We start from the raw sequence: 24,910 nt of genomic DNA on the forward strand, positions 1-24,910 counted from the left end.
TTAAAAAAATGATACAAATGAACTTATTTACAAAACAGAAACAGACTTACAGATATCAAAAATGGTTACATAACTTATGGTTACCTAAGGGGAAACATGGTGGGGAGGGATAAATCAGGAACTTGGGATTAACATACACTACCATGTATAAAACAGATAAACAACAAGGACCTACTGAATAGCACAGGGAACTCTACTCAATAGTCTGTGATGGGGGAATTCCCTGGTGGTGCAGTGGTTAGGACTCCACACTTTCACTGCTGAGGGCTTGGGTTCAATCCCTGGTCAGGGAACTAAGATCCCACAAGCCAGGCAGCACAGCCAAAAAAAAAAAAAAAAAAAAAAAAAAAGAATTCTGTGATAACCTATGTGAAGAAAGAATCTAAAAAAGAATAAATACATGTATAATTGAATGACTCTGCTGTACACCCAACATTGTAAATTAACGATACGCCAATAAAATTTTTTAAAAAAGAAAGAAAAACTCGTGACAGTGCTCATCTCTGGGGTGGGTACAGTTATAGGGCATTTTCATTTTCTTTGCTATATATTTCTGTAAAATTCTTAAAATTCAACCAATTCCTTTCTAAGGCTGAAGTAGGTCAAAGAATATTAAAAGGCGGTGGTGAGAGGGAGACAAGAGGGAGAAGATGCCCACCCCCTGAGCAGCAGAGCCTGAGGCCCGGGGACAGATGAGTGGGGGCCATCATGTGTCACTGCTGTCTCCAAAGCCCTCTGCCTGGGGCTGCGACTGCTCTGTGGGCTGTCTGGCTCTGGGAGAAGCCACAGAGGTCAAATGTGGCCCTAAGTGGGCCCATCCGCCCACCTTCTGACCCCATGGCATAGCACTCCGAGGGTCTGGATGTTGAGGGCCCCTGGAAGTTGCTAGTGGGGGCAGAGCCAGGCCCACTTACCTGTGTGGAAGAATTTCCCTGAGTAGCCCAGGTTGAAAGTGAAGTTTGGGATGTGTGTCCGTAGTTCATTCTGCGTATCAAATAGGGCCTAGGATAGGCAGAGTGGGGAGAAAGGGGTGAGGGGAAGCCAGAAGTTCCCCGCTCCTCCCAGAAGGGTCCAGAAGGGTCCAGAAGGGTCCTGCTCCTGCAGGACCAACTACAAAGTTGGCAGGTCCCATAGAAAAATGAAAATAGGGATCCTTGCTCAAAGATTGTTAAAAATGTCAAGAAGGAAATAGCAGAGCATTATCTTGAATGGGCCCCTTCTAAGCATGGGGCCCTGTGTGACTATACAGGTCCCATACCCATGAAACCAGCCCTGCGCTGCCACCTCCACCAGGCCTCTGGCAAGACAAGACATAGCCTCTAGCCTGGTTCTGCCATGCCCTTGAGAAAGCTTTGCAACTTCTCCAGGCCCCAGTTTCCCCAGGTGTGAAATAGGGACAATAATAGCTCCCTCATGTGGCTCTTGGGAGGATTAAATGAGATACTGCATGTAAAACAGCCCGGCATTTTGGTAAGTGATGAAAAATAGTGCCATTATCATGTCTGTGGTCACTGCCACTGTGAGCCTCATGTCTTCATCTGTCAAACGTGGGGGATTTCACCTGGTTGGTGACTGCAAGGCTGATGTCAAAGGACCACTACTTTTCCAGAGTCGTACTGTGTGCCCAGCAATACAAGGGTTTCCATGCACAGCACACCCAGTGCTTTGCAAGTCAATGAAGGGATGCTGACACTTGTGAAACAAACATACAGTTGTCCTCTGGAGCCAGGACTCAAAAAAATCCCTAGCAGGTATGATGCACAAGGCTGCTAGGAAACCTCTAAGAAGGGCCCGCTATCAGAACACTTTGCAGACAAAAAATCCTGGCCCTCCTTGGGGCCACCACCGGCATCTTACCAAGGCCATGCACTACCTGGTGGACATCCATGCTCTAGCTGTGTGGCCTTGGGCCAGTTACTTCACCTCTCTGCGTCTTAATGTCCACATCTGTAAAATGGGATTTAAAACAATACCCACTTCACAGAGCTGCTGTGAAGATCAGATGATGCAATGCACAGAAAGGGTTGAGCACAGAGCCTGGCACTTGCCAAGCCTTGAATAAGCAGTGCTGTTGGTATCATTTAAGTTGCACTGTACAGCCCATACTGTACAAGTTAATGAGGCAACATTCATGTCTCCGCAAGAAAAGCTCAGTTGTAGCTAGTCCTTGGGATTAAAGAAAAAAAAAGCCTGTCCTTTCTGACTCGAAAGGATGTTTAAGGCAAATGGGACCTGGCTGGCGTAGAGCTCTACAGTCTGCACTGAGCTGAGTACACTGAAGAGGGCACCTCTTTTGGTATTCTTCTACAGAAAAGGCTCCAAACTGCTAGCATTCCTCTTATTCCAATAATGGGGAAAATAAGAACCAAGAAGGGCAAGCCCAGGGTTCACAGGAGACACAGTGAGCTGGCAGCCTGATTTCCTCATGACTCATGATGAGTCAAGGACTCATCATAGACAGAAAGCAAAGACCTAGGTTACAGCAGGAGAGGGCGAGGATGGGCCACCCAAAGAATGTCCTAAGGAGAAAATAGAGTAACCTACTTTGCTAGAGGTGGGTTGTGGCATAGCATGAGGCCTCAGAGCTGGAAGGCTCAACAGGAGTCGTCTCAAAACTTTCTTTCAATAGGGGAGCCCCTGAGGAAGTGAAATCTCAGGAGCAAACACAATGGATAAAGCAGATCAAAACGACGCTGCTCTGTCCCAGAGGTAGAGCCGGGAGGGCTCAGAGCCTGGCATCTGCACATGCCCCCTCACCCCAGCCATCAAGTCCTTCCCATCCACCCCATCTTGTCATTTCACCACTGAGGCTCAGACAGGGGAAGGGACTTGCCCAAGTCACCCAGTCAGTTAGAGGCAGATTGGGACTGGAACCCAGGTCTTCACTCCCCAGACAGTATCTGCTCTGCTCTTCTCCTCTGGAGGTGTCAGGAGGGGCAGAGAGTTCACTCTAGACCAAGGCAGGAGGACAATGTACCCCGCCCCCTGCCCAGGGCCTTCCTTCCAGGACCCACGGCCAATCCCAACACAGCACCCACACAGAAGAAAGCATTCCTCTTAATTAAGTCTCTTTTTCAATCCTCCTCCTAACGTCAAAAAGAAGTCTTGGTTTGGTGCTAATATGTTTCTAACTCTCACTAATCTTGTATAAGAGAGGACAGGTCATCAGTAGGCAGCGGTACTTTGCTAGAGTTTAATCCCGTTTCGTTTTCATTGGATCTATTGTTATGGTTGCCCTCTATTTATGGCAACTGATACTGATTTCCCCATTTACACTAGTGATGTTGCTCCTTTTGCATACAACTCTGAGTAAAATAGTGAGTAGATGAATATGGCCTTAATTTGCAGGCTTCTCTTTTATAGTGATACATGTGTAAAATTTCATGGTTTGCAAAATGCTTTTACATACAGTTAGTTTAGTTTGATAAACATTTTTTGAATTAAACACATGCCTTTCACTATCTATATAGACTGCAGTTAAAGTAGGCCTTGTATATGATTCACACTCTAATTCTTGTTTTATGAGTTTTGTAGGAGTTTTGGTACTGACATAAACATTTTTGAGAGTTAAAAATCATGTCTGGATTAAGAGGTAGGTACTCTCTGCACAGGTACCATCTCTTCATAGTTATATTCTTGAGCTCCATACAACCAGATGCAAAATTCCTGTATATTCAATACTTCAAATAATTTTAAATGGCACTCGTTTCTAATAAGACAAAACCAAGTGGTGGGCTTCCCTGGTGGCGCAGTGGTTGAGAGTCCGCCTGCCGATGCAGGGGACGCGGGTTTGTGCCCCAGTCTGGGAAGATCCCACATGCCGCGGCTGGGCCCGTGAGCCATGGCCGCTGAGCCTGCGCGTCTGGAGACTGTGCTCCGCAGCGGGGAGAGGCCACAGCAGTGAGAGGCCCGCGTACCACTAAAAAAACAAAACAAAACAAAACAAAACACCAAGTGGCCAAGGGAGGGGGACTGACAGCACAGGGGAGGTGCAGACAGCAAAGTCACGATGGAGACAGTAAGGTCTGAAGGTGGCGAGGCCCACCCTACATGGTCTGGCGCCCCCAGCCATACCTTCACGTCCTCCACCTTCATGCGTGTACCCTCCTTCCCCACAAAGATGTCGTCAATGTCCACCAGGATGTAGCGGTCCAGAGGCAGTGAGAGGCGCTTGCCTGTGAGGAAGGCCACAGCATCGACGAAGACGAGCTTGTGCAGCCAGAAGTTGAGGTTGTTGCCGAACAGCACGCGCTGGATTCCGTCGTGGAGGCCCAGGTCCTGGACCACAGTGGCATGCAGCGCGGCGTGAAGGCCGGCATCCGCGCCCAGGTGCGGGATGGACTCGGATGACCGCGTCTTGGCCAGGAGCACAGGCTCGTAGGTGGAGTGGTTCGACTGGAATACAGTCCAGTCCTCGCCGGGCAGCACACCCTTCTCCACCTCGCTGGGCCGCGTCACGTACAGCAGCGGGGACTTGGGGTTGATGCTGCAGTCCTTCAGGCCCAGGTTGGAGTGCAGGAACAGGGGGAAACCTTTGAGCTGCGCGCTCAGCAGGCTGTTCTCATTGGCCTGCAGCCGGGTGGGGCGGGGCGGGGGGAAGAGAGCCGTCAGAACCACAGCCCCAAGAGACCACGGAGTATCAGTTGTGGAGTCATAACAGTCATGTCAACAGTACTCACTAACATTCACAGAGGGCTCGTCACATTCCTGATCCTGTGCTGACCTAGCGGTGAAAACCCCACTCTGCCTGTCATTGTAATATACCAGCTAACACACATGCTGCGCTCACCAAAGCCAGGAACCAAGCTTGTGCACTTTACGTGAAGGGGTGCCGTAATCCTCACAGTGACCCTACGATGGAGGCATCACTGCCATCCCCGTTATACAGACGAGGAGACTAGGCCCAGAAAGGCTAAGTAACTTGTCCAAAATCACACACAGGAAAGTCTAGCAGTGGAGAACATGGATTCTGCCACCGGACCGCGTGGCCTTGGGCAAGTTATGTAACCTCCTCGCGCCTCAGTTTCCTCTGCTGTAAACATGGCCAAGGGCTTCCCTGGTGGCACAGTGGTTGAGAGTCCGCCTGCTGATGCAGGGGACGCGGGTTCGTGCCCCGGTCCGGGAGGATCCCACGTGTCGCGGAGCGGCTGGGCCCGTGAGCCATGGCCGCTGAGCCTGTGCGTCCGGAGCCTGTGCTCCGCAACGGGGAGAGGCCACAGCAGCGAGAGGCCCGCGTACTGCAAAAAAAAAAAAAAAAAAAAAAACAACAAAAAAAACAAACGTGGCCAAGAATGGTAAATCCCTCAAGGGGTGATGGAGGAGGTTGAGCATTGACTCCCGCAAAGTGCTTAGAACAGGGCCAGCGGCATCGCCCGTTGCTCGTTCAGTCCTCACATCAGCCTCAGGAGGAGGGTTCCTCTGTCATCCCCACTTCACAGACGAGGACACCCAGGCTCCGAGGGTGGTGCTGCCCTGAGTCGCACAGTGGTCAGGACGAGCCACACCTCACAGCCAGATGGCTGACCCCTGAGCCCACGCACCTGACCACCAGGCTCCCCTGCCTGGGGTTTCCAAGCTGGCTTTTGTCACAATCCTTTCTTCAGGAGAAATCCTGGGTGGATGCCAACAGAGAAGAGATCAAAGAGGAGGTATCTTCTGGGAGTGCAGGAGCAGACACTCTGCCCACAATGCTCCCAACCCCCATATGCCCCCAGCACTCCCAAGGCCATGCTCCAGAGGAGCCCAGCTCCCTGGGAACCTGCAGGCAGTACCCATAGCACCCCCTTTTCCTCTTCCCTAGACTCACAGCCCCTGCTCCTTATCCCTCACCCTCCCAGCCACCTGCCTCTGGATATAGTACAATTTGTCCTTGTCCCTGTGCCAACTCCTTTTGGTCTTCTTGTCCTGACAAACTGCTCATCCTTCAAAACCCCATGCATCAGGACTTCCCTGGTGGCACAGTGGTTAAGAATCCACCTACCAATGCAAGGGACACAGGTTTGAGCCCTGGTCTGGGAAGATCCCACATGCCGCGCGGAGCAACTAAGCACGTGCGCCACAACTACCGAGCCTGCACTCTAGAGCCCGAGCGCCACAACTACTGAAGCCTACGCGCCTAGAGCCTATGCTCTGCAACAAGAGAAGCCACCACAATGAGAAGCCCGCGCATTGCAATGCAGACTAGCTCCCGCCTGCCGCAAGTAGAGAAAGCCCACATGCAGCAACGAAGACCCAATGCAGCCAGAAAGAAAGAAGGAAGGAAAGGAAAGGAAAGGAAAGGGAAGGAAAGGAAAGGAAAGGGAAGGGAAGGAAAGAAAGAAAAACAAAAAACATGCATCTACCCTCTTCTCTTCATTGGCCTCCCTGGGACATTAAAGCCTCAGCTGTAGCACTTCTCACCTTGGCTGCTGCACTATCTGTTCAGAGTCTCCCCCACCAGTCTGCACCCTCTCAAGGGCAAGTACTGTGTCACTTCCACCTTGGATCCCTGGTGCCAGCACAGGCTTGACACCCAGTGGGAACAAACACATATCGGATGAGTAACTGGATTTTTAAAAAGAAAGAAGAACAGACAGATCCCAAATACCCAGCACATGACAGCTTTTCATTACGGGTTTCATTTGTTCATCCCACAATTATTCACTACGCCAGGCACTGTGTTAAGTAACAGGGATACAGTGAGAAAAACAGACATGGCTCCTGCCCTTGTGAACTGTAAAGGCGAGCAGAGAAGAGAGTAATCAAAATAGAAATATACGTAAAGTTCAATGTGACACATGCTACACAGAGGAGGTTCAGAGTCCTAGAAGAGTAGATAACTGGGCATAGTCAGCTGGCTCAAGAGAGGCTTCCTGGAGAAAGGGACTGAGTAAGCATCAACTAGGGGAGAGGTGGGAGCCAAGTTCAAAGAACAGCAAGTGCAAAGGCCCTGAGGTTGGAGAGAGCTCAGCACAGTCAAGGAATATCAAGAGGCCAGCAGAGTGATCAAGAGGGAGGAGAGATGAGGCAGAAAGGTCAGCTGGGACCAGACCTGCAGGACCCTAGAGGCTTGAAGTGGCAGTGGGAAGCCATCAAAGACTCCATCAAAGGGTTGTGAACAGAGGGATGACAGGTTCCAATTTGCATGTTAAAAAGATCCATCTGGCCACTGTGTGAAGAATGAGTGGGGTGGGATGAATCAAGAGTGGACAAAGGGCAGCAAATGAGGCTGGAGATGCAGGCAGAGTGGTACCCAGGGCCGCCCTGGAGAGCTCAGCATGTGAGCACTGAACAAGGACACTCAGCTGAGGGCTGAGCCCTGGGCCTCAAGTGGAGAGACATCTGCTCAGGGTGCCTTTTAGTAATAACCTTCATGCAGAAGTGCTTTTTTCTAATTCCCACGAAGGCTCTGCAGGGCCCTTGCCTCGTAAGCCGAGATAAGGGGCCTGCATTTGACTCTCCACACACCAGGAGTACCTGCCAACTCCCACCCTGTCCTGAGCCAGCCTCTGGTGTTGACAGCCCCAAACTGAGAGGCCCCTCCCCCAGCCCCCGGCTCCCCAAGACCACTAAGCCAGCACTCGGGACAAAGGCAGTGGGGGCCAGCGACGTTTCAGGCCCTGTCCATCACCTGCTGTGGCCTGGGAGGCCACACTGGATCACAGGCACTGAGGGATCCCATTTCAAAGCCCCGATTCTGAGTTGACTGCCAGGCGCTGGCAGCTCAGCCAGCTGCCCAGCTGGGAGGCATCAAGGAAGGGAGAAAGCCAAGTTGCCAACTGTCCACCCCAGTCTGCAGCGAAAGCAACCATCTGGGGAAGGGAATGGAGAGTAAGCCTAAGCATCGCAGAGACTGACCCCCACTGCGGGCCTCGCCCCATGGGAGGGGAATCCCTCCTGTTGTTCAGCACTGGGGACCCACGCAGGAGACACCAAATCTTCCAGTGGGGTCATCAGGCAGAGGAAGGAAGAGCCCTGATCAGGGAATGGGAGACCCAGTACAGACTTAGGTAGTAACTGGCTGCATGACCTTGGGAACCTTGGGGTCCCCAAGGTGCTACCTCTCAGGGCCTTAGGTCCTGCATCCGTCGGTCAGTTTGCTCCGACGTGCTCACCCGTGGTTGGCTTAGAAGGGCTGAGCGTGGTGGTCGAATCTTGGCTCTGACTTATTAGCTGTGTCGGTCTAGAGAGCCACGTAACTTTTTGAGCCTTGATTCCTCACCTGAAAATAAAGTGCCCACTTCACAGGGTAGCTGTGAGAATTACATATGATAAGGCCTGCAAAGCAATGAGCTCAGGGTGTGGCATGTAGTAAGTGTGCAATCAAGCATCAGTGGCCCTTGTCAGGCCTCTACCAGGATGTGCTCAATCCCGGGGCACCTGGAGCTGCAAAGCTGAGCCAGGAAATGGGGCTACTGATGAAGACCCGCTCCCACCCTCAGGGTCCTCAGGGGCACATGTTAGCCAAGCCACAAGACTATCAGATAAAGAGCTACCACCAGCTGTGTGTGCTGAGGTGAGATGACAAGGCATGCCAGATGCCCTTTACTGGGTGGCTCTGGTACCAGGCACTGTGCTAGTGCTTCCCATCCACTGTCCTATCTTCAACATGGCACAGTGAGGTGGTGCTGTGATTGGCCCCCACTTCACAGATGGGCTGAATACCCTGCCCGAGGCCACTCTGCCTATAAATGACAGAACGAGTTGAACCAGAGTCTGGACTTTTCAGCCCCTGCTCTCCCGCTGACCTGGGAATCCAGTGCCACCAGGCATTGGAAAGGGAGTGTCTCCAGATCCCTGGAGTCCCAAGCCCGATGCACAGCATTGAAGCAAGCCTTGCAGGAAAGCAGAAGGTTGCAGCTTGACCACCAGATGGCTCCCGTTAGAGCAGAAAGTCACAGGCCCCTGATCAAAGCCAAGGAGGGGTCTTGTCTTACACAGCAGGGTAGGAAGAGCATGGAGACCTGCAATTGCCACTGACCCCACAGGGAGCCTCTGAGCACCTCCCTGCCCCTCCTTGGGCCTCGTGTTCACCTTCTGTAGAGCAAGGAACTGGGGCCTGATAGGATCCAAGCTATGTTTACCGACTGTGCCCAATGACCACAGCCCACTGTTTGGTCTCCACAGACTGTGGGAGTCCTGTGCACCAGTTGTGGCCTCTGATGCAAATTCTACTAAATAGAATAAATGGTATCTGAAGTTCCTGGACTCATCCCACAGTGTAGGAATAAAGCCTCTGGAGCCAGACCACCTGGGTTCAAATCCTAGGTCTGTGCTTATTAGAGGTGAGTGTGGGCACATCGCTTCACCCCTCTTTGCCTCAGTTTCCTTCTCTCTTAAATCAGATGGTATCCACCTGGCTTGGAGGATGGTTTATGAGGGTCAAATGTGTTAATTCACATAAAGCACGTAGGATGTGTGTGGCGCTGGGTGAGCACTCGGCAAGTGTCAGCCATCGTGATGTTTTTCAGGCCTGGAGCTCTGAATCAAGCCTAATGAAGTTCATGGCAGGAAAGGGAACAGAGTCCAGGAGCAAAGGGAAACAGACAATGAAGCTGTCTGACGCTATGCCACTGCCCAGCCATAAACCGGGCCAGCGTTTCCCAGACAGTGAGCCATGAAATAAAGGGTTTTGTCATTAAGCCAGCTGGGGAACAAATCTCACCAGGTTGCTCTACTGCAGGACTTCTAAGGGCCTTCAATTTCTTGGCCCACAAAACCTGTTTTAGTGGCAGAGCAACCCGATCCATTAGTGCATGAAAGAACACAGCCGTGAGAAACCCTCAGCTAGACCAGGCTCCTCCCAGCACAGAGCACGGGTCCAGGGCGAGGCTGTGCCGCCAACGCCTGGGGATGAACGAGCAGCCGTCAGTGGACACGGCCCACTTCTGACCCATCTCCTGCTCCTCTCCACACTCAAGCCAAGCAAGAGCCGACCTTGGGACCCGCGTGTTTACTGTCCCCTCTGCCTGGAAGGCCCTTTGCACAGAGAGCCACGGGCTCCTTTCACCCCCTTCTGGTCACTTTATCAAAGATGACATCACTGGTAATGCATTCTATCAAAACCAGCACCAACTGCCCATATCCATCACCCACGTGCCCTTCCCCGCTTTTTTTTTTTTTGTACTTATCACCACCTGTTACATGGTATATTTATTTGTTCACTGTCTAGTCACCCACCCCACCCACTGCACTGAAATGTCCATAGCACCACAGCCGGGACTTTGCATACTTCGATAACCACTGTGTCCCCAGTGCCTAGTGAAGGACCTGGAACATGGTAAGCATTCAGTAAGTATTTGCTGAATGATGGAACAAACACCCCCGAGCATCCAACTACAGTCCCAACCACCCAGCTTGTGCATCAGAGTTCTCTGACCGGAGCCTCTGGATCCCCCATCCAGCTGTTCACAACCTCCTCCCCAAGGACAGCTTCTCCACGACACTTTCAGCAAGGACTGTGGTCCCAGCAGTTGCTCTGGGTAACCCCTGGAGCCCAGAGCAGCTCACCTGTCCACTGGGATTTCTTTCTCCTCTTTCTTCCAACGCAAAATGGCTCTGGTTCAAGAGGTACATAAACTCCACACCCCTCCACAGCCAAGAGGAAAGGGCGCAGGACCCAGAGCCCCCAACTGTCTAAGTCTGGGTTCAGACCCTGGCTCTCCCACTTACTGGCTACAGGGCCTCCTGTAACCTAACTTAATCCTCCTGAGCCTTGGTCTGCCCATCTGCAAAACAGGGACACATCTCATTCATTGGGGGGACTGCCATGAAAGGTTTCGAGGGACCCAGCAGAGCATATGCTCTCCTCCCTTGCACCCATCCCTGGGGCCTCCCTTAGGCACGAGCCTGCTGTGTGTCGGGCCCCATGCGTGGAAGGCAACGCCCCTATCGTGTGCTCCCAATGAAAGCTAATACTTAAAAGTACCTACTAGACACCAGGCGCTCCAAGTGCCTTACCTACACTCACCCACTTACCTTTCATGACAACCTAGGAGGAGGCGCTACCGTTACACCCATTTTACAGGTGAGGAGAGTCAGACTCCCAGTTAGCAAGCGCAGGGATGAGAATCAAACTCAGCTGGAGCTCTCCACAGCTCGGGGACCCGCCCCCACGTACCTTGAAGAAGCCGATGATGCCCACGCCGTAGGCCACGCAATACTTGTCCAGCAGCTCCCGGTTCCAGGCATCCAGGTTGACGTACTTGAGGATGTTCTCATAAATGATGAGGGCGAAGCGGCCGCGGCCCTTGTCAGTGAGCGTGGGCATGTCACCCTTGCCCGGTGCAATCTCTGTGCGGTACTTGAAGCGGCTGGACTCCAGGATGGCCACCACCTCCTGGCCCAGCTGGGAGTAGAGGCTCTCCACGAACACCAGCACCAACGGGTCCGTGCGGGAAGGGGCGGCCACCTGTATGGGCTTGAGAGGCAGCAGGCGGCTGGGGGCCACGGGCGGCGGGTCACCACAGTCAGGCTCGGGGGCGTCCACCGAGGGCTCCAAGCCCCGCTTCCAGCCATATAGGTAGTAGGCTGAGACAAAAACGCTGAACAGGCAGAAGGCGAACAGCAGGAAAAGTACAGCCTGCGGGGACATGTGCCGACACAGCCTGCGGAGGCGCGCCAGGGCGGGCATCCTGGCCCCCGAGACCTCGGCCACCGGGGGCCCGGCCGCCCCGGCTGCCCCAAGGCCCCACGCAGGAGAAGACTCCCAAGTTGTCCACCAACCAGCAAGTTCACAGAGACTCAGCGAGCAAGGCCCGAAGTGGGCAGTGGCAGTGGGGGATCTGGGCCCCGGCCCTTCCTCCCAGCCAGGGGTGCAGTCCGCGGCTGGTTGCGCTCCTTCCTTCCTCCGTGCCCCTTTATGTCACCATGGCAAACCCCCACGTGGTCCTGTGCACAGCAGAAGTGCCCCAGGGCGTTAGGGCCTCCTGGGGGGGCTGGGCAGTGGGCCGAAGGATGCTGGGCATGCCTGGGGGTGCCGCATGCCGCTCGCTCGCTGGGGCCCCTGGGGCTAAGGCTGTGGAGAGAGGAGGAGAGTCAGAAGGCGGAAAGTCAGAGTGCGGGCTCCGGGGGTCCGCTGACTGTGGACCCACAGGTCCTGACCTCGGTGGGCCTAGATTGAACGACCGCTACCCAACCTGAGTTCATGATTTGGGGCAAGTTTGTCAATCTCTCTGAGCCTCAGCCTCCCCATTTGTTGACAACAGTACCTGCCTCACAAGAGGCTGGGAGATTACATCCACTAATGTGTATAAATCACACTGGGCAGTACCTAGCATATGATGTCTACAATGAGAGTTGCTATTTATCATAATGATCAGTCAAAGACTAAACCAAGGAAACTCCGGAAGCAGGAAGGACAAAGTGAGACAATAAACATTTGCAAGGCCTGGGAGCTAGAGGTGGAATTCTAAATCACGACCCAATACCACGTTCTCACCATCTTCCCCTCACTTACCCACGTGCTTCCCCACCCATTTCTCTGAATGTACCCAGCTCCATCTGACAGACGAAAAGACTAAGGCTCAGGCTAGGATTCAAACTCAGGGCTGTGAGGCATCAGCAACTTGGCTGTGCTAGGAGCCCCTCTCAAACACCAGCGGTCTCATCTGGAAAGCACCACCCCTGCAGTATCGGGTTGGGGCCAAGGGATAAGTGAGTAAAGCTGTCAGAGGAGCCTGGCATAAGCAACACTCAAGAAATCGCAGCTGTCGCTATCTGCCCCTTAACGCAACAGGCATCTCTCATCCTCGGGGTACGTGTCCACAGTGGCACAGGACAGCAGGCGACTGAACCTCCCAACTTGAGGATCCCAAGTTGCCCAACTTCCTCACCCAAACAGCGTCCCCACGCACCACGGCCCTCCGGTCTCCCTTTAACATGAGTGGAGGCAGCTGCTGAAAGCTGGTAGAAGAGCTCCCCGGGAGATGGGAGATGGGAGATGGGGACAAGGACAGAAGGTGTGAGGGACTGGGCTGCTGCCAGGGAGGGAATGTGAGCCTCAGACCCGGAGTCGGGGTTGGGGGGGAAGATCTTCAAAATCCCTCCTGGCCCAAGACTATATGGTGTGCTTAGCGTGGATACAGTATACCAGAGACCCTACAACTGTACTTCTAGGAACTTATCCTAGAGGGAGTAATTGCAGAAGTGTATAAAGATTTCCCCACAAGAATATGAATCCCAGTGCTGTTTATAACAGCAAAGGATGTTGTTTATAATAGCAAATGCCCAACCACAGGGGATTGTCTTTAGCAATTACAATGCAAGCATGTGATGGAATCCCAGGCAGCCATTTACAATATGTTGAAGGAGGACATTTACTGACAGAGAAATATGATTACCAAGACTTCCCTGGTGGCGCAGTGGTTAAGGATCCGCCTGCCAACGCAGGGGACATGGGTTCGAGCCCTGGTCCGGGAAGATCCCACATGCCGCGCGGAGCAACTAAGCCCGTGCACCACAGCTACTGAGCCCATGTGCCACAACTACTGAAGCCTGCGCGCCTAGAGCCCACGCTCCGCAACAAGAGAAGCCACTGCAATGAGAAGCCCGCGCACCGCAAAGAAGAGTAGCCCCCGCTCTCCGCAACCAGAGAAAGCCTGCACGGAGCAACGAAGACCCAATGCAGCCAAAAATAAATAAATTTTCAAAAAACAAGAAAAATATAATTACCATATATATTGTTAAAGTGGAAAACATTTATAAGACTGTATGCATGGTCATATTTTTGTGGAAAATTTTATGCATAAGCCAGAAACTGGTACTAATCCAAAAAACAAAACAAAAATGGTAACAATTATCTCTGATTTTTATTTGCCTTTGTTTCCTAAATTTTCCACAATAATCATTTATTATTTTTGTGAATATAAGAAAACAAATGTTTTTAAAAGATGTGCTCAGAAGCAAGAGGCAGGGGTGTGAAATGTCTTGGACATCGGGTCTGCTCCCAGTGCTGCCATAATGTGCTGTGTGACCCCAGGCACACCCTGCCCCTTTCTGGGCTTCTTGCCTGTTAGAGAGGGGCCTGAGCCAGATGGTGTCTGGGGGCTCTTCCACCTCTTATATTCTACAATTCAGTCTCTACTATGTGCCAGCATCACAGGGAAGCCGAGGCAGCCAAGAAAACAAGCACCTACAATGCAGGGAGTGTGACAGGGGAAGGGAGGGTATTTGAGAGAACTGAGGGGCACTTAATCCCCCTGCAGGAGGAAGGGGGAGGACCACGGAAGGCTTCTTGGAGGAAGTGGTAGCTGAACTGGCCAGAAGACCAAGTAAGGCTTGACCAGGAGTTGGAACAGTGAGGGACACATACACAGCTTGGAGATAAGGGAGTAGGCAGAGCTTTCCAGGGAGTCCCTGCAATTCCAGCTGAGAGCAGGGCCAGAAGGGGCAGGCTTCCTGGGTGGAGCCAGAAGCGCTGAGGTGACTGGCCCTGCAATTATTATACCCAAAGGGCACCCATGTCCCACTTACCATTGATAAGGGCAGCCCTCTGCCCTGCAGCCACAGAGAGCCCTACGCCTTGGTCTGGGGCCAGGGCAAGGAGCACAGTGGGTGAGGAGGCAGAGCTGCCTCGAAGGTGCCCTGCCTGCTGCCTGGGGGCACCTGCCTACTCGGGCCACCTAACCCCACATCCCCTGCAGGCCTGGGCACTGTGGTCTCTGGCCTTTGGTCTATTGCATTAACAGCCTTTCAACATGTGTGCTAATGACAACACAACCAGCAGTCTCAGACATCTCAGGGTCACAGACCCCTGTGAATCTGACAACATTTCTCCATAAAAAAATGTACATATGCTAGAAAATGTTTTAACAATTTCAGAATCCAAACCCCGTGTCCCCAACCCCATCCATGGACCTAAAGCCCTAGTTAGTAGAGCCTAAGGATTACATGGGCAGACTAGAGCCAGGCAGCTTCGTTCAAACCGAAGCCCTACCACCCAGTAATTGTGTAATCTTGGGCAAGTTATTTAACTTCTCAGTGCCCCCAGCTTCCTAATCTGTAAAATGGGAAAACTTGACATACTGCCCAAAGTTGTGAAAATTAAATGAGTTGATACATAGGAGGTGCCATGCCTGGCACACAGTGCTGAGCAAGGGTCAGCCGCTGTTTTCATGCACTCCTGTTGCCTATTTAACATACTCACAACGTGGGTAACACCTGAGCGCACAAAGCACCATCAAGTTCCGTGCTCTCTCCCTCTCAAGTCTCTAACAGCCTTGGAATCCCAAATCCCCATTTTGAGAAGCTGTGTCTTGCCCGGATGGATGAACAGAGGCCAGATAGACGTCAGCAGGCTAGGGAGAAGGCCATGCAAAGCCCAGGCCCGAGAGAGGGTAAAGGGAGAAAGAGAGTGGGCCAACTAGTCCCCTTCCCCAGAGAAGGGTGAATACCCTGGCAAAGTGCTGACCACCAGTTAGGTGGCAACGGGGGCCTCCAGCACCGGCCCCACGGCAACCCCTCAAAGGCCTGGCACCAGCCATTCAAGGCCCTCCGTGCCCACCTGAATTCCTGCACCCCTGTGGCTCAAGGGATGGCAAACTGGCGGTTTCTAACCCCACTGGAGCCACCCAGGCCTCAAGGACAGCTGGGGGGCTGAGGCCTCAACACCTCCCTCCCACCCTGGGCCTGCCTGGGCCTTGACGACATCACCAGCCGTTTTCCTAAACTCCAGCCTCTCCCAACCAGTCACCAATCTTGGTCATGCATCTAAGCCTTTGCTAATGAAGTTCCCATTGCTTGGAATGTGTCCCCCTACCCCTTGGGACACTTACTCATCCTTCATGACCCCAGTTCCAATGTAATCACCTCTCTGAAGTCATCTCCACCCACCACCCCGTTTCCCACCCCCATGTCCCATTCCTTAGGCTCCCACCCCATCCCTAAGCTATAGCACGGAAGCTGAAAACCAGGCCCCTCAAGCTAAAACAGGATGCAGCATTCTTGTTCCTTGACAACATTTTTCTTTGAGATTAGCTATCAACATCTTAAAATCAGGAGATTTCATATAAAAGTCAGAACTTCCGACTTCTTTAAAAAGAGTACATTTTAGGGACTTCCCTGGCAGTCCAGTGGTTAAGACTCCGAGCTTCCACTGCAGGGGCACGGGTTCGATCCCTGATCAGGGAACAAAGCTCCCACATGCTGCAGCACAGCACGGCCAAAAAACAAAAACATAAAATAAAAAAATGAAATACAAAAAGAGCACATTTTGGTGACACACACGCCCACTGGACACCATCAGCTGAGGCTATAAAGTGCCAGCCTCAGATGGGTTAACACAGTCCCATAACCAACCTCTCTCTCTCATTTGGCTTCCTGCCCAGCCCCTGAGCACACCTGAGTGTGTGGTCCATGCAGAGCAGACTTGGGGCGTTTCTACACACGGCTCTGTGCCCTGGAACCTGCAGGTCATGGGGCAGGACCAGGATATACTGACCTGTGCATGGGCAGGCCCTGCCTGGTACCTGGCACACAGAGGCCTTCCCCACATGCCTGGGTGCCCCAAAGGGCAGGGACAAGTCTGATTCATTGTGGAAGCTCCCATCACTTTTCCTAGCAATGGTCCTTACTGAATACTCAGGATATAAATGATGAGCAGCTGTTATTATTCCCAGTTTACAGATAAGGAGACTGAGGCCCAAGGTGAAGTGACTTTCAGTCCTCCATGAAGCCCAGGTGTTTCTATAATAAAAATAATAGCAATAATACCATTATAATTATCATCATTGCTATTTTTAACTGCATTTACCCTGAGCCAGGCACTTTGCTAAGCACTTTTACATACTTTATCTCAATTAATCCTTACAGCTAGTACTGTCATTATTCACATTTACAGTTGCAGAAAATAAGGCTCAGAGATGTTAAGTCACTTGCCCAAAACCATACAGCTAGTCTGACAGAGCTGAAATTTGAACCCAGACCCCATGAAATGGTGATGGATACAGAGCCCATAGGGGAATCTTGGCAGGGACAGGGGTAGAGCATGAGGGGGCCTCAGCTACCAAGGCCTCCAGCCCTCAGCCAGGCTTCCACTGTGCTCTCCCAGCCCTAGGCCCAGCTTTTCCTGACAAGGTGCTGGGGATAATGAATGAGATGCTCTGGTTGTCATGGAGATGCCATGGCAACACTGCACTTTCGGGAAATACCACGGTAACTGTGGCCACTGCTCTGGAGTTGAAAGTCACTCACGACCCCACCCCTCACTCCAAAATGCTCTGGTGCCCCCACAATCTTCTCTAGGACCCAAAGGAAAGGAGGCAGAGGTACAAGGGACTTCTCTGAGACCAAGCTGTCTACAGAGCAGGACTGGGTAGGAGATCCAGCTCTGCCATGGATAGACAGGTGGGCTCCAGGAATGAGACCAAGAGCTCCCTGTGCCTTTTATGGTAAAATGCACTTAACAGCCCAACTCCCATGTACTTGCTGCCTACCATGTGCAGCAGGCCTCCTGTGAAGGGCCGAACGCATCATGCTGTTTCACCCCAACCGTCTGAGGGGCAGTGATGCAGTGGCCGCTAGCAGCTCTGTTAAAGGCTCAGACTGGAGCCAACTTGCATGGTGTTAAATCTTGCCTCCATTATTTACCAGCCTGTGACCTTTATGCAAATCTCTCGACCTCTCTGAGTCTCCATTTCCCCAAGTATAAAATAAGGTTTACACTACTTATCTATCTTGCAGGGCTGTTGCCAAGACTGAGAGAGATGATATGTGTAAAACTGCTCAGTGCCTGGAACACAGTGATACAGGCTAACGAAATGATTATCCATTTAATGGAGTTGGAAACTGAGGCTCAGGAAAGAACTGACCCAAGGCCACATATCAAATTGATAGTGGATCCAGAAAGAGGAAGAGACGTCAGGCTTGGGAGCACACTGGAAGTCTGGAACAAGCAGAGGATCCATTCCCTGTTCCCTCATTCTGTACCCGAGCACCGCCAGGTACCAAGCCTGGCACTGGGCACTGAAGATGCAGGCCTTTGGGGCTCCAAGATTTTATCTGGTGTGACGCTGCTGCCGGGTGAATGGAGCAGGTCCCCAGAGCCCCACATGCTCACCCAGCCCATGCTCACCCTGTCTGGGTCACTCCTGACAATGCCCCCTACTCCCTCCCCTCTCACAGGCACACGAATGGACAGGCAAACTCACATGGTGCCGAGATGTTCAAATGGTGTCATCATGGGCATCTGGGTCACAGGCACAAGTATGGGGCGGGGAGCTGAGAGGAGTGCAGGGAGAGCCCCACAAGCAAGCTCAAAATTATGTGAATGGGCACCCGGCCCCTCGGGGAGGAGGAGTGGCTGCCGGCCAGGCACTGGTAGCCCCACATGCAATCCCAGGGCCACTCCCCAGAGCTGACTTGGCCCCTCCCATCCTGTCACACCCCCAGCACAGTCACGCCACCACCCATTACCCAGCCATACCCCACAGCCATGCTGCTCCACCAGCTACCCCGCCCTAGCCTGCCCCACCCACCACGTACAGCAAAGAAAATCCTCCACATTTGCTTCCCAGCTGTGCAGGAGTTTCTCCAGCGCAATTACACCCTTGGGAGGCCGAGACCAGAAGCAAATCCCTTCCTCTGCTGTAATCTGCTGCACACCCCATCCCCCATAGCCCCGCAGTACCGCCTGGCTGGGGGCTAAGATACCACCCCTCAGTCACCCCAGAGTGCATGGTTGCCACCAATGGACTGTCAGAAGTCTGGCTCAAGGGTCTCAGGGTTACAGAGTATACAGTCCATCCTGCGGTGAGCACATGGGGACACTGAGGCCCAGAGAGAGAAAAGGACCCCCTAGGGTGGCGTTGCCAGGCCTGCCCCACCCCCACCTGCCTTGGCCCATTTTCTTACCCACTAAAACCCTGCACATCCTCCTCCAAGGCCAGCCTCAGTGAGAGCTGGACTCTGCCAGCTGTGGATTTCAGAAGTCCTAGATGAGCTCTCCTGCTCCATACCCCACCATGCAGTGCCGGATTTATGCTGCCAGATGTCGGCTGCAATTATAACTAGAACACTGGTCCCCAACTTCACCTAAAGCTTTCCAAGGCAGAAGCGGTCTCCCACCCACAGCAGGTACTTAAGAGCAAAGTGCCCTTGCCAATGACCTTTCCCTTTTTGAATGTGCTATGAGGAATCGCCAAGCTAAATGCATTAAAACATGAACTTCCATTTATTAGACATGATATGCCTGCACTACATGCTACTATTAATCCTTACAATAGCACCATGACCTACATTCCCTTCATTTTACAGGTGAGGAAACCGAGGCCCAGAGGGGGCCCGTGACTTGCCCAGCCACAGAGCTAACAAGCGGGTAACTGGGAATCTCAGCACAGAGGCGCCAGCTCATCATCCTTCAGCAACACACGCCCTCCTTGTTCACCTAGGACAGCTGACATAAGCCAGCGCCCACACACCCCATGCTCCACTCCCTTTGAATACCACTTTCTGTTTTTATTTTCATGCATTTTATGTGTGTTTTAACATCAAAAGCAGCTACTAACGATCCTTCTTGGAAGCAGACCCACAAATCACGCATCAGTTGACAAGCAAACAAAGCATAAAGCGCCGGTTCACTCCCCAGTTCTCAACCTGGGATTTGTTCTGGGTTCCCCGGAGGGGAATGCCCAACAAAAGCCTCAAGAACTTATACTCCCCACTTGTTGAGAATTTGTGTTTCTTCCAACAAGCCCTGAGTTGAGAGTTTATCTTTGCACCAGCTCTGCAAAAAAGAGTTTACTGAGCAAACAAACAAGACAGCTGGGGGCAAGGGGGTTTGCAGAGTGGAGAACAAGACAGGTCAGGCAGGACCAGCTGCCCTCTGGTCCCACTGAAGCTCTAGGGCAGACCAAGGCGGGCAGGACCCTCACAAGGCAAGCTCTTCGTTAGCCCACGGAACTCCCCAAAATAGGACTCTCTCCACCCAACCCCCAAATCCGACTACGCAGAGTCAAATCCATTCCTAGCTATTTTTCTTAGGCTCAGATCACACGCACTTGAAAAATACAGAAAGATATTTCTTTGTAAATATCATAACCTCCCTCGCTGACAGCAGCCAGCACTGACTGAGCTCCTGGTAACTTGCCAGCCCCACACCAGCTTTCCCTGATTTATCACACCCAATCCTCACACGCCGAGAGCTGGTGTCACTGATACGTGCACTCACAGACAGGAAACCTAGGCTCAGAGAGGGTATGAAGCAACGGACTCAAGGTCACACAGCTGGGCAGGGGGAGAACTAGGACAACCTCAAGCCACCCAGCTTGGAGCCCCTGCTTGTAACCTCTGGGCAGCTGCCCAGCATTCCACACCATTCTTGAACCAGGTAGGTGGCCCAGAACGTACCCAGAGACAGGCTTCCTGCAGGTAACCAGCCCCAGCTGCCTCAGCGCAGGCTGATCGGCTCCTCTGGCAATGGGAAAGCCTTCCTTCACGGGCAGACAGGGGCACCACAGATCCACAGAGGCAGGACCTCAGCCAGAGGGTCTTCACCTTCCCCCACCCCAGGGGCCTGTGTCACCCCCAGATAGGCAGAGACCCCACCTGAGAAAGGGAGGCTGCCTCTATGCCCAAGGCAGAGGCCTCATGCTAAGGAATGGGAGAGAGAGGTGGTGAGGCTCAGAAGCAGGAGATCTCAGCTAAAAGGGCCAACTCAAAGGACAGCGGTGACTGGACAGCCTCACAGGTCTGCTGCACGCCAGGTACAAGAACTTCCCAATCATGACCTCAGTAATTCGTCATCTTCTCTCAAAGAAGTACAAACAAGTTTACCATTATTCATTCCCCCCTGTCTGCCACCCCTGCAGAGGAGCCAGGAAATGCTGATCAGCCCCAGCCCCTGCCCTCCCACTTGCCCACTCCAGGTTGCCGTATGATCCCTCACAGATTCTGAGAAACAGGTGTATGGTGGCGGGAGCCCTCCATCTCTAGGATGCGGAAGCAAACTCCATGTGGGCCTGGAGTCCACATCAGCATTCCAGCGCTTCCACTGGCTCCCTCTGGGCAGTACCCTTCCCTTCTCTGAGCCTGTTTCTTCACCTGGACAGCAAGGGGTAGAGATTAGATCAGAAGTTTGTGACCTCCTGGGGTTACAGAACCCTTTGAGAGAACTTCCCTGACCAGCGCAGTGGTTAAGAATCCGCCTGCCGGGGCTTCCCTGGTGGCGCAGTGGTTGAGAGTCCGCCTGCTGATGCAGGGGGCACAGGTTCCTGCCCCGGTCTGGGAGGATCTCACATGCCGCAGAGCGGCTGGGCCCGTGAGCCATGGCCGCTGAGCCTGCGCGTCCGGAGCCTGTGCTCCGCAACGGGAGAGGCCACAACAGTGAGATGCCCGCGTACCACAAAAAAAAAAAAAAAGAATCCGCCTGCCAATGCAGGGGACCCAGGTTCAAGCCCTGGTCTGGGAAGATCCCATATGCCGCGGAGCAACTAAGCCCGTGCGCCACAGCTACTGAGCCTGCGCTCTAGAGCCCGCGAGCCACAACTACTGAAGCCCACAGGCCAAGAGTCCATGCTCCGCAACAAGAGAAGCCACCACAATGAGAAGCCTGTGCACCACAACGAAGAGTAGCCCCCACTTGCCACAACTAAAGCCCATGCGCAGCAACGAAGACCCAATGCAAAAAAACCAAAGAAATAAAAAATAAATAAAATTAAGAAAAAAAAAAAAGAACCCTTTGAGAGTATCATGAAGGCTGTTAGTGGACTCTCCCCAGACAGATGCCATACTCGATACAAATTCAGGGAGGTTGTGACCGCCCCCCTCTCCAAAAGCCAAGTTAAGAACATGGAAACTCTGCAGCAGCCCCTCTGACTTAGACAAGCCATAGCCTCACTGTCAAGACAGGACTGAAGCCATGAATGTAACATCTGAGCCCCTGGGACCTCGCCATTCCAGCTCCCCCCATGGCCTTGCAGTAAATCTTTAACTCCCAGACCTGCTGGCTTCAGGTGGATTTGTGAACTTGCTGAGCTGTCAGGAGAAGCTCAAAGAGAAGCTAAGCCCTTCCTTCCCACCCCTCAGCCATGGTCTCCTTTTCTGTCAGGAATCTGCCAGGTCAGCCCTGGTCCATCTCCCTGGGGCAGTACTGGGGGCTGGGACACTTGAGGATCCCACTTCTGGTCCTGAATGCAGATGGGACCCAGTGCCAGGCTTAGGGGCCAGCTCGCCCTAACCCCTGCACCCCATGGCCCCCTCCTGCATTGGTATGAACACACACACACTGTGGATACACACACATCAGATAGACCCGGGAGGACTGGACAGGAGGGAGGGGACACGGGGCTGTGGTCAGAGGGTACAGGGAGGCTGTGGAGGAAAATAACAGGACCCACCCGAGCTCCAGGTAGTAGCCGCTCAGCTCCACTCCACTTTGTGTCACCGCATCCTCTTAATGGCTCCATGCTCCTCAGGTAACACAGTCAAAACTAATCCCAGAGCCAGGACACATGGCATGACTGTCCACCCAATTCCCTCTCTGGGAGGGAGCGGGTGGCCCTAGGGCACCCTGAGCCACCAACCACGTTCCCAGAAGCCTCCAGGCCTCCCCACCACCATGTCCCTTGCCAGAGGCCACCGACCCCTACCTCCTGAACCTAAGGATGTCTTGTCTGACTCTGCCCCATGCTCACCCCTGCCCTGCCAGAGATGCCTTCCATGGAAGAGGAGAAAGCATGTCGCTGACCCTGATGCCAATGGGCCCTAGGCTTCCTCTCCAGAAAGGTGGCAGCCAGGAGCAGCTGAGCCCTCACTGTCAGCAAGGATAACTGGGCTCTGGCCACAGCCCTGCCTGACTGCCTTTGCAATCCAAGCAGGGCCCTTCCCCCACCCCAGACCTCAGTTTTCCCGCTTGTCCTGAGAAGAGCAAGAAGGACTGATATCTCCCATCAGGCCGGCAGGTGGTCAAAGCACCTGTGATGTTGGCTTTTGGTCCCTGACCCAACCCCAGCTCAGTGGCCAAGCCCTTCCATTGCCCTCCCTGCCCTGTCCCCTAACCCCCGCAAAGAAAGAAGGGTAACTGCCAGAGTGCGGAGGTGCTAGGGCTGAAGAGGGCCTTACAAAGCCCAGAGAGGAGAAGCAACTCAGCCATGATCACACAGGCAGCTGGATGAGGGCCAGTCTAGCCTCAGTTTGCACTTCAGCAGCAAACACGAAAGAGTGTCCACCTGCGAGGGTATTTGCCTTTTTATTTATTTAAATTTTTATTTATTTATTTATTTTTGGCTGCTTTGGGTCTTCGTTGCTGTGCGGGCTTTCTCTAGTTATGGCGAGCGGGGGCTACTCTTTGTTGCAGTGCACAGGCTTCTCATTGCGGTGGCTTCTCTTGTTGCGGAGCACAGGCTCTAGGCTCACATGCTTCAGTAGTTGTGGCTCACGGGCTCTACAGCGCAGGCTCGGTAGTTGTGGCACACGGGCTCAGCAGTTGTGGCTCACGGGCTCTAGAGTGCAGGCTTCAGTAGTTGTGGCTCACGGGCTCAGCAGTTGTGGCTCACGGGCTCTAGAGCGCAGGCTTCAGTAGTTGTGGCTCACGGGCTTAGTTGCTCTGCGGCATGTGGGATCTTCCTGGACCAGGGCTTGAACCCATGTCCCTTGCATTGGCAGGTGGATTCTTAACCACTGCACCACCAGGGAAGCCCTGGTATTTGCCTTTTTAGAGGACACCAAGGAAAGCGCAAGAAAACTTGCTAAGTAGCAGAACTTCAGGTCCCAAGAGCAGCAGTGGGGAAAATAATGGCATGTCTGTACATGTAGGACCTGGGGATGGAGACTGCCGACTGTCCCTCACATCAAACCACGAGGGTGGCCTAGGCTCCCACCGGCCCGGGGTGATCCCAGGAACCCCTGCAGGGATTAGCAGCTGTGGCCACCTCTTCACAAGTCACCTGAGGCCCAGCCTGTAGGCCCGGAGGTGGTGATGGGGAGATTGGCCCAGATGGACACCCCAAGACCAGGCTTCCCAGAAGCCTTGGGGAAACTTAGAAGGCTCCAGGCCCTGTGGCCAGAGTGGAGGGAAGCCAGGTGCACTGGGGGCAACAAAGAGGAAGGGAAAGCCTTGAGGCACTTGGAGCCACAGAAGCCCCCTAATCTCCCGGAGGCCTGGTGGGCACAACCCAGGCCTGCTGAGACCAGGGAAGCTTCATCAGGGCAAGCATGAAAGCAGCCTCGTCCCTCCAAACTCGCTGGGGCTTGTCGCCGTGACAGGAGCCTGCCGCTAACATGCCTCCTCTCCAGGGTGAGGGGCTCAAGTGCTTACACGGAGGCGCAGCTGGCAGGGGAAGGGGCAGCAGGTGGGGAGAGGGGGCGGGAGGACCTCGCTTTCTCTGGATCACATACCGCTAGAGAGCAGAGACAGAGTAAAAAGCACCGGGCAGGTGACCTACTTATCGAAGGTCCTTTTTAAAGGGGCCAAGGGACCTTGGTGAGACTCTACAAGGTAACTGGCAGGTGTCCCCAGACCCCCAAGTTTCGGGGACCAGTTCCTGGGGTCAGGAGACTGGCGCTCTAGTCCTAGACTGGGCTAGGGTGAGGCATCCAGGCAGCAGGCACAAACATGAAGGAGGCACCCACTCCCAGATGCTGGCATGCACCTGCATGATGCTGGTGAGAGTCACACCGCGGCCCCTGAGCGCCCCTCACGGTCTGCCTCTAAGTGCCTCCCTCGCCTCACCCTAGGCCGAGCCTTGCACTAACCTGCCAGTGACCCCACCAAGCACCCGCTCCTGTCAGGCCTTGCTTCGTTCACCAGTAAAATGGAATGGTGCCAGATGACTCCAGGGGCCCTTCTAACTCGAAGCTGGGCAATTCTGCAGGGAGTGCAACTGACCTCCACTGCTCATCCCCAGCAATGGGCACAATGGCGCCCACTCCCGCCTCCCATAAGCCCACCAGGCGCCATGCTCCACCACGATACAACCTCTCCATATAACCGTGTGCT

The 24,910-nt window shown here is 53.3% G+C and overlaps 1 protein-coding gene across 3 annotated transcripts in view; it reads right to left on the reverse strand.

The window, feature by feature from the left end:
* NDST1 (N-deacetylase and N-sulfotransferase 1) overlaps positions 1 to 24,910 on the reverse strand; it is a 71,302-nt gene that overhangs the window by 29,470 nt on the left and 16,922 nt on the right. For all 3 annotated transcript variants that reach the window (XM_059061500.2, XM_059061501.2, XM_059061502.2), the window contains exons 2-4: positions 11,099 to 11,995; positions 4,075 to 4,569; positions 915 to 1,002 (exon numbers count right to left, since the gene is read on the reverse strand). In XM_059061500.2, the coding sequence (XP_058917483.1) occupies positions 915 to 1,002; positions 4,075 to 4,569; positions 11,099 to 11,611 (1,096 nt within the window). In that variant the 5' untranslated portion in view covers positions 11,612 to 11,995. The remainder of the gene's footprint in view (positions 1 to 914; positions 1,003 to 4,074; positions 4,570 to 11,098; positions 11,996 to 24,910) is intronic.

This window comes from Kogia breviceps, chromosome 4, assembly GCF_026419965.1.
Source record: "Kogia breviceps isolate mKogBre1 chromosome 4, mKogBre1 haplotype 1, whole genome shotgun sequence".
In the NCBI taxonomy this organism is placed as follows: Eukaryota; Metazoa; Chordata; class Mammalia; order Artiodactyla; family Physeteridae; genus Kogia; species Kogia breviceps.